The sequence below is a fragment of the Agrilus planipennis genome, unplaced genomic scaffold (assembly GCF_000699045.2).
Source record: "Agrilus planipennis isolate EAB-ADULT unplaced genomic scaffold, Apla_2.0 scaffold183, whole genome shotgun sequence".
NCBI classification, from domain to species: domain Eukaryota; kingdom Metazoa; phylum Arthropoda; class Insecta; order Coleoptera; family Buprestidae; genus Agrilus; species Agrilus planipennis.
In genome coordinates this window covers 424,456-434,666 of record NW_020438983.1, presented here as the reverse complement: position 1 = coordinate 434,666, position 10,211 = coordinate 424,456, and the positions used below count along the sequence as shown (strand labels likewise).

The 10,211-nt window shown below is 32.9% G+C and overlaps 1 protein-coding gene across 1 annotated transcript; it reads left to right on the top strand.

Moving 5' to 3' along the window:
• Positions 1–1,254: 1,254 nt before the first annotated feature.
• Positions 1,255–4,543, top strand: LOC112904735 (lysosomal acid lipase/cholesteryl ester hydrolase-like). Its single transcript, XM_025975577.1, has 6 exons — positions 1,255–1,356; positions 1,556–1,745; positions 2,578–2,692; positions 2,794–3,043; positions 4,205–4,341; positions 4,414–4,543. Exons 1-6 carry the CDS (start codon positions 1,255–1,257, stop codon positions 4,460–4,462), a joined length of 843 nt encoding a protein of 280 aa, XP_025831362.1. The 3' UTR covers positions 4,463–4,543.
• Positions 4,544–10,211: the final 5,668 nt, after the last annotated feature.

The window sequence follows — 10,211 nt, the reverse complement described above, 5'->3', positions numbered from 1 at the left end:
CGACGTACACATAAAGTAATAATTATGATTTCCGATGTATCAAATTTCATAGTTAGATCATAGTGAACCCTGGACGCGAGACTGTTACAAAGGGGGCATGCAGCTGTTTCCAAAATATCATTTTCGAATACAAACCAAAAAAGTCGAATAGGTGTCAAAAAAATGAATCAGCAAAATAGGTATACGTAATCTACAATCCTCGCCGCGAAAATTATTATTTCTTATAATTTATAATTATGTTTGGAGCACGGCGTTGTACGGGTGCGAAACATGGACAGTGGGAGCGGTGGAAAAGAAAAGGTTAGAAGCGTTCGAAATGTGTTATAGGCGGATGATGAGGATATCGTGGGTAGAAAAGGTTAGAAATGAAGAGGTATTGGAAAGAATAGGAGAACAGAGGACTCTATTATGGAAGTCAANTCTCTTAACTACTGAAAACTAATGGCTAACTTATACAATGTGTTTGATGTGACCTCTCAACAGGAACTGTCTTTAAAAACTTATTTTTCTATGCTTGTCACCCTTATTTGATTTTAAACTACTCCCAGATGTTGCTTTTTCTTAGAAGGTGACAATATCGACACCCTGCCGCCACGAGTTCTTACCGACCCCTCAATAAAGCAAAAAGCTGTTGTTTAACACTGCCCCTGCGGTTATTAGATTATGATGTATGTTTGGTTCTTTGAATAGAACTTCGTGTTTGATAGGGACCACGCCCTAGAAATTAAGAACTAACAATGATAATAATAAGCATTAATTTAATTTTAATTTTAGTACCACTCTCATTATTAACTGTATTTATGTAAAATTCAGTAACCTATAATGGTTTTTTGCACCTTTTCTGTTATCATACAAGTGACCTTATAATCTAGTAAGTACGTACTTATTGCGCTTCAAGCCATGAGGAAGTTTTACACCAAAAGCGAAATGTCAGTGTGATTATTGATAAATAAAACACTTGTCACCCATTTTTAAGTTGCTAGACTAGTCCTGTTTAAATTAATAGACGGTTTTGAAACAATCACTGTCTTCATACAGTTTAGCGCCTAGGCGGAATTGAAAGTATCGAATTATTCGTAATGGCATATACGATGCATATCTATACATGTGTATGAAAAATAAAAAAACATTGTTATCTACAATAATGTCCACAGCTATTAAAACATGTATAAGTAAAAGATAACCATTTCAAAAATTGCCTATAAATTCCTGTCTTTTGACTTTTTTTCAGTTGTAAATTTGCTGTAGTATAAAATGAAAACTGTTTTTCTATTAATAATGGTTTTAGTTGCTGGTGACCATAGCAATGTTATGGGAGATCATGTTAAGCATTCCAAAAAGACTCCACATACTACCGTATGTAGTTTATAATAAGCGTATTAATAAGCACTAAAAATTTTCAAAAAATAATCTCTCTTCATTATCAATTACAATATGTTTTGTCTAAACATACCTTGTCATACATTTTTTTTTAAGAAATCACTTTTAATGCTTAGATATGACGATAGTAAATTAAATAAAATAAGTCGATAAATGTTCAATAAATTTTTAATAGACTCAAATAATCCAACAAAAAGGTTATCGTGCCGAAACACATACTGTTATCACTGAAGATGGTTACATCCTTACACTTGACAGAATATCTGCTAATAAAGAAGGTATTTCAGGAAAACAACCCGTATTCCTACTGCATGGTGTATTCGATACCAGTTACGTTTGGATAAATAATATAGACACTTCCCTAGGTAATAGATTAGGAACCATAAATAATAACGACTAACAAAAAATTGACATTATTTAGAATATTCTGCTCTTTAAAATCATCTTTTGTTTTCATATTTAATTCAACACACTAAACGTTTCTTCCCTCAATACAAAAGAAATTAAATGAGTAGTACTATAAAACTAAACTAAACAAAACGGGTTGTAGAATCGCATATAGTTTTAACAACCTAAAAGTCGTTTCTACACCTAAAGTGTCATCCTCATAATATTTAAAAAACAAACATATCTTTATGTAGCACAGATACAGTCAGCTTTGTGATGGTAGCACAGACATTTAAATTTCCCTTTTCCTTCTACAATAGACCTAGAGAGTTAATTTTTGGAAAATATGCAGATCGGTATGGCTAATTATGTATTATGTCAAATTTCGAGTTTATTTGTTAACCAGTAAATACTAGTATAAATAATGAGAGTTCCAGTTATTCTTTAAAAATGTAGAACCATTTAAATACAAAATAAATTAAATCTATATAATTATAAAGAAATTGTTTTATGAACAATATTCCTACTGACTTTTTACTATTTATCATAAATTATTTGATTAATAATAATGTATATCTTTTTTTGAACTTTGTATCCTAATAGCAGTGAGTAGCGAGAATGAACTGCATTTGTAATTACCTATCACGTGCTTTCACATGCCTGTTATAGCCTTTTAGTATTGATTACCAAATATTTTTTTATAAAACCTAAAGCCGGTCCCATACGAAATTTCACTAAGCATCAACTGCACAAATAGCAAGACTAATGTATGTCTATACGAAGTGTTGATTAATTGCAAAAATATTTTAGCTTTTTTGTTGTCTGATGAAAATTTTGACGTTTGGATGGGAAACTCTAGAGGAAATCCGTATTCTAACACTCACCTAAAGTACTCTCCATTAAGTCCACAATATTGGAATTTTAGGTAGTGTATGGTATACAGATATGTATATGGTAATCCATAAACCACCAATTTTCCCAAGCTGTTACATTATCAATGTAATAAAGTTTTTCTGAAATTTTTAGTTTTCATGAAATGGGTGTTTACGATCTACCTGCTTGCATAGATTATATATTAAATGTAACAAATGCTAGCGACACCATATACTACGTTGGCCATTCTCAAGGTGGTTCTGTTTTTTATGTGTATGCCTCAACGTTTCCCGAAATGGCTGTAAAAAAATTTAAAATTGCCGTTACATTGGCACCTGCTGTCTTTTTAGGACATGCGAATGAATTAACGAGATTATCATCAACACTCCTGACTGGCAATAAGGTAGGTTTCCATCATTCACATGCTTTTCATTCACAAATCCTTAAGATTTTACAAGGTATCGCTTTCAAGTTTTCTTGAGAAGGCTTTTCTGCTAATGTTACAATAAAAATTAGACACCTTCTGCAATTACTTCCTTATTCCCAAATCATTCCAATATTACATCATTTTAATAATGCAACATTACGTTCCTGGCCAGCAATTTATGGAGACTATCACATACAGATGACTATTTAAATTTTATTAGTTCTCATCAGCACCACACATCATCATTATAAGTTCGTCAGTCCTAAGACTAGTTGGACACGCAGCTCCACTCTTTCCTATCCTGAACTAATCTTCGCATTTCCCTAAAGCTAGAACAACCCATATCCTTAACTATTTGCGAACAGTAATCTAATCTAGGTCTACCTCTACTCCTCTTAACTTCTACTTCTGCCTCTAATAAGTCTCTGACTAGAACTTCATGCCTGAGATGGTGTCCTACCAACCGATCTCGCCTATTTCTTATTGACTTCCATAGAGTCCTCTGTTCTACTCTTTCTAATACCTTTTCATTTCTAACCTTCTCTATCCACGGGATCCTCATCCATTTCGAACGCTTGTAACCATTTCTTTCCGCCGCGCCCACTGTCCATGTTTCACACCGTACAGTGCCGTACTCCAAACATACACCTTCAACATGTTTTTTCGAATTTCTAAATTAAGCGTTTGCGAGCATAGAAGTTACTTCTTTTTATTGAAGGCGACGCGACTCTGCGCTATCCTCTGCTTTATATCCCTACTAGTCCTTCCGTCCTGACTTATCTGACATACTAGATACCTAAAATCGGCCACTTCTATAAATTACCTGTCAAATTAACACTTCCCTGTAAATACCAGTCGACGGCCATAGGTATATTACCAATAATTTGATATTATATCAACTCCTTTCCAGAGAGTAATTTCGGTTTGATCCATGTCCAGTAGACCTCATAAAATAAATTACTAATCAAAAAAATAATATTTATAAGTAACTTGAAATCCTGCAGAAATTTTTAAATAAATTATTGAAAATTTAAACGCCTTCCCTTATTTCCCTCTTGGAATTTCCATTAACGATAAACAATACTCATTTGTCAAGTGATTTTTACTATAATAATTATCTCATATCGTATCTTTCAGTGGCTGCTTAATCCGTCGAGAGTAACACACATCAATTTATCAAACATGTACCAGTTTGTTACACGTGATTGTGATGATTCGCCCCTTGCTACACCATTTTGCAAGACATTAATAGAAGTAAATGCTGGATTTGATGGGTATTAAAAAATACCAAATTCATAACATAACTTCGGTGTAATATGGCAATTTAACGTGTCCACGTGTTATAGGATGTCATTCAACCATTGTTTGGGCACCCATCTGTCAATGTTTCGATAAAGACTGGAATTCATTACGGACAGCTGTTTAGAACTGACGAATTTCAAAAGTATGACTACGGTCCACATGGAAATTTAAAGGCGTATGGCATTCGTAAAACACCATCGTACAGCCTTTCAAAAGTTAAAGTGCCAACATACATCTATTGTGGAACAAGTGATAGGATACTTGACAGAATATCTGCTAATAAAGAAGGTATTTCAGGAAAACAACCCGTATTCCTACTGCATGGTGTATTCGATACCAGTTACGTTTGGATAAATAATATAAACACTTCCCTAGGTAATAGATTAGGAACCATAAATAATAACGACTAACAAAAAATTGACATTATTTAGAATATTCTGCTCTTTAAAATCATCTTTTGTTTTCATATTTAATTCAACACACTAAACGTTTCTTCCCTCAATACAAAAGAAATTAAATGAGTAGTACTATAAAACTAAACTAAACAAAACGGGTTGTAGAATCGCATATAGTTTTAACAACCTAAAAGTCGTTTCTACACCTAAAGTGTCATCCTCATAATATTTAAAAAACAAACATATCTTTATGTAGCACAGATACAGTCAGCTTTGTGATGGTAGCACAGACATTTAAATTTCCCTTTTCCTTCTACAATAGACCTAGAGAGTTAATTTTTGGAAAATATGCAGATCGGTATGGCTAATTATGTATTATGTCAAATTTCGANGGTTGGTTTTTTTCTGTTATTACTACTACTACTACTACTACTACTATTATTATTTTGCTACTATAAATCATCCCATGTTTTCCTACCCTTAGGGTTAGATTTTTTCCAAGGTTACATGGGACACTCCTTTCCAATAAAAAAAGAATTATCATAATCGGACTATTCTGTCAAAAGTTATGGGTGGTCATACATTACTATCAGTGAGCGAACAACAATCAACAATCATCCCCTGTTAGGTTTGGAATTCTTTTTTCAAATTTATATGGGACCAACATCGGGGTATGCCGTTTACAATAAAAAAACAATTATTAAAATCGGACTACTCTGTCAAAAGTTATGCGTGGTCATACATAAAAAAAACTATACGCGTCGACTTGAGAACCTTTTTTTTGTCGGTTAAAAATATATTCCAAAGAGTGCTTAGTCGGGGATGCACAGCACTCGAGCTGTACTAAAAGTCTGTCGAAGGCCCAAAAACGAAATAAGGCCGGGGTGTTCACAAACTGATGTACTGTGGAACGTGGTTATAACGAGAAGTCTAAAAATCTCGATAATACCGACAACAAACTCAGATATAACATCTTATTTTTATGCTGCAACTCCTACAAACCCAAAACAGTCGTATTTAGAATGCCCCCTCCCGCACACACTGATTTCAGGCTACGCTGATGGGGCGACAAATTTAGTTCCTGAACCGGGTGGCAGATACCGTTGGCTCTGCACTTATTCTAAATATCTATATGTATCTAGATACTTTTTCCGGGTAACATATACAGATATTTTGTCATATAAACATTGGAAAACGAGGTACATCATTATTTTTGTTTTAATAACCTCAATCAGATAAGACACTCCCTACTACTCTCGAGCAGATAGTATCTACTATCTCGCTGGAAAATTTGATGCGGAAATAATAAATTGTGACGTGGAAAGATAAAAGATATCAGAATACGAATACTTTATCAACGGATACATTTTCCTGAATGATTCGGTTACAGTAGTCGGATTCACAAATAGTATCCGAATACTGTATGCAGATTTGAATTATGTGTCCCGATACTGCTCAGTTTTGATGGTTACCAATAAAAGACAAATTCCTTTTGGCTGTTAACGGAATCCTTGAACAGCATACGGCGCTTTTATTAAATCAATTGGTTTCATACACATGATTTACCAAGTGTAGAAATACATATTGTATTGTACCGCACCGACATTTCAATTTTATATATCTCAATAATAGTCACAATACATGGATGACCCATATCTCTGGTGAATTTTCCTTGCTTACAAAAGTTTATTGTTGTATTCGATTTTAAACATTAATAAAAGTGTCCTGTTTTGATGCTGGGGTTTGAGCTTTTTAATGTTTTATATCACCGCCAAGTTTTCCAGTCCTTAGAGCTCAGATTCTCAAGTTAGATCTCTGTGCCAGGTAGTGTAATTCATCACGATAGCTGTAAATATTTTCGCGTGAAATTACAATTTATAATGAATGTCTGTAGTGTCAACGATTGGGAACTTATATATTTTATTATTTTATTAGGATTGCAAAAAACTAGTTGCGAACTTGCCCTACAACAAGTACATTAAAGAAGTGAAACATTACAACCACAACGATTTCATTTATTCCAAACACGTTAAACAACGGGTATACAATAGCATACTGGAAATTTTTAAAAGTTACCAGTCGTCCAATTTGACACAACTACAAATTACTAATTCAAAAGGAAAAAGGAAAACTTAAAATATGGTTTGAAAATAGTATACCCTTACATATTTATTGTTGCTAGATGCGTGTAGTTAATATTCAATTGTTTTTAAAAATAAAATAAGTGTTTCTACATAAATCTTTTATTCCGTACTTATTTATTTTTACGATTGATAACTGCTATTATGTAAATTAAATAAAAAATGACGAATTCACAGTAAAATAGATATTAATAATTAAAATAAATTTCCAATTAAAACAAAAACGAGTTACTCCTTTTGTAAGTAGCATTTATTTTAACAAAACGTGGTGTACATAAACCAGCAATTTCGTTCCCATTTCACACACTAATGTAAATTATCATCTCCCTATTACGCACAACAAATTTAATTACATTCTTGTTGCATTAAAAAATGTCCAATTATAACTATCATCTAAATTTCGTCTTATGTCCTTATAGAAAAAACTCCCAAATACATTTATCTTTATTCTTCAAACCTGCTACATTCCACGCCACGAGATTAATATTCTTTTTGGGCACCAATCCCACTCTTCCCCACATAGTTTTCACCATTAATCCGAAATGTCTTCTTTCCACCTTCTATCATCCTCTTCTTTTCTTCGTCCCATACTAACCATATTTCCTCTAATTATAACTTTTTATAATCCACCCTCAGTTCTTTATCATTATTATTCACCTTTTCTTGCATACCCATTTGTAGCATAATCCTGTCTATTCTCCTTTCCTCTATTGTCACATCCTTATAAATAAATAAAAAACGAAGACCATACCGAAAGAACAAGACCAAGACTAAAACCAAGACTGAACGAACAAGACCAAGACTAAAACCAAGACAGAACGAACTAGAGCTTATCTAAAATCAAAACCAATATAACAAGACAAGACCAAATAAAAAGAAAAGAAATTTTATCACTACTTGAAAAAATGGATCTACAAGAATGTTTGAATAACACATGGTTGAGATAAAGAGATCAACTAATTTTTTTCGATATTTCTTACTGCTTCAAGTACTTTGTACTATTTTGTTCACTAGAAGGACAATTTATGCGTTCGAGGAAGGGTAAGTTCTCGAGTTTTCGTAACTCTCACATCTATCGACGTTATTTTCTTAAAAAGTCATGACAAACTCACATGCATGACAGAAAATTTCAGCATTTAAGACAATTATTGTGTCGGTAAATGAAAAAACGTAAGATTAAATGAGCAAGACCAAAGCATAACACGCAAGACTAAGACCAGGACGCCGAATACGTAAAACTGGGATCAATACCAAGACTGGGACAGTATTGGTCGTGGTCATCACTGCCTCTCAATTGCTTCTTATTTCTCACCTTCAGCTTCTCTTTACATCAGAAATTGCGATGTTCGTTCATCAGTTTTTAGTTTTTCTTTTTCTAGTTCTGACCATTTTATACAACGCCTTATATCTACTTTCCTCTATTGCTTCCATCTCTTTCCTTATTACATTTTTGATCTATCAATCCACTCTCTTTTAAGTCTATCTCTTTTCTTTTCATATAGTTTCCTTTTCTTTTGTTTCTTCGGCTTCTTCTTTTGATGATCTAGGCTATAATTTTCCTCTTTTTTGGTTAATGCGAACATGTGAGTAGTTGGGATACTTAAGAGCTTTCTTTATTTTTAAAATAAGTTTGCGATTTCTCACAAATAAATTAATACAAATTCTATTGCAAAATCATAATTGTAATAATGTACATTTAATCATTCAGAAACCGTAACTAACTGATAGACATTAGCAACTATTGATATTTATTTGCATTTCATAATGATATAAATTGGGATTAATATTCACACGCCAATTAATGAAAGCGCTGATTCATCACATTATATTCTCGTTTCCTTATTAATCGACTACCCCACTAGGAATATAAAGGCATTTGTACGGTGTACTATGGGAAAGTTATACACCGCTGATTATTTTCTACAAAATATTCAATATGTGCATTAGATATAAGTTGTTTTCTTTTCCCAACCGTGCATATCCAAACACGAAACGATTACTTCATCGTTTAAGCACAATCAGTGCATCTACCATGTACTGAACTTATATCATAGTACTGAACTTATATCATAAATAAATAGTACATAAAGTACTATTTGATAGGACACTCAAACAATTTTATTACTATTTTCATCACTCATTTGCTAAAACTGATGAAATACGTACCATTTAATAGATAATTATATTGAAAATAATAAACAATAGATTGACACATGTTAAATTATTTAGAGTATGCAGTCCTTGAAGAAGGTCTGTATTGTAGGCGAAACTTGTGGGAGGCAAAAGATTTTCGTCGCTACAATTTTTATTTGCTCACAGATATGTAAGTATTAATTTAAATATAGTCAAATGGAATGTTTATAAAAATATGTGAATAGTTAATTTAAATTTTTTATACGAAACATTTATTTATTCCACCTTCGATAATTTCTGTTTTCTTTTTTTTTTTGTTTGAAATTTTAATGAAACACCTCTTTAGAAAAGCACGTGTATGACGGTTGCCCTGGGTCCCAAGTACCCCGGAAGCCGTCGCGACCCTCAAAATCTTCGAGTAAGTAATTTCGATTGATTTTCAATTAATTCAAAATATAACTCCCGGAGACGACGTGAATGACGATAATCCTGAGCTCCAGGTACTTTGGAAAACGTCGGTGCCTACATATTCGTGTTCAATGACTGTCAAAACCCTCGAGTAACAAAATTAGACTTATTTCTATCATTATTGATCGAGTTGCAAATATTTTTTTATAAAGACTTTACAATGCACTTATAAGACTGCATTTTTTTATACTGTGATGCATTTTTGAAGATGAATTGATCTCTTATGTTCACAAGGTTTGTAGATGGTTTAATGCAGTGATTCCCAACCGGTGGTTCGCGAACCCCTGGGGGTTCGCAGTGTTTGCAGAGGGGGTTCGCGAAAATAATATTGTAATGGCGGATTTTTTAAAACGCCATTAAAATCAAAAGCAAAACAAAAACAAAACAAAAACACAAAAATTAAAGAACACACCCACTGTAAAACAGATTGTTCGCTGCCTGTTTGTTAAGAAATCTACAGATAATAAATTTCAATATTTTCGTCAATACATAGGCTTAGCACTATTAAAGCTTGAGTGATAGTGATACTGTGACTGTCAAGTTCTCGTGTAAATGATTTAATAATTATTAATTTAATTATTATTATAGCATATTTTTATTATGGATCGATGGTTAATAACGAGCCGTTTAGAAACGAGACATGATAATCGAGATGATAGTACTGAAACGTTAAATGCAGAACCTGATCTAAGACTGAAATTGTCA

Excerpts from the sequence above, each read along its gene's own strand:
- LOC112904735 (XM_025975577.1), top strand. The coding sequence starts at position 1,255 with ATGAAAACTGTTTTTCTATTAATAATGGTTTTAGTTGCTGGTGACCAT. Across the intron at positions 3,044-4,204 it reads CACTCCTGACTGGCAATAAG|TGGCTGCTTAATCCGTCGAG; the intron begins GTAGGTTTCCAT and ends CGTATCTTTCAG. Across the intron at positions 4,342-4,413 it reads GTAAATGCTGGATTTGATGG|GATGTCATTCAACCATTGTT; the intron begins GTATTAAAAAAT and ends CACGTGTTATAG.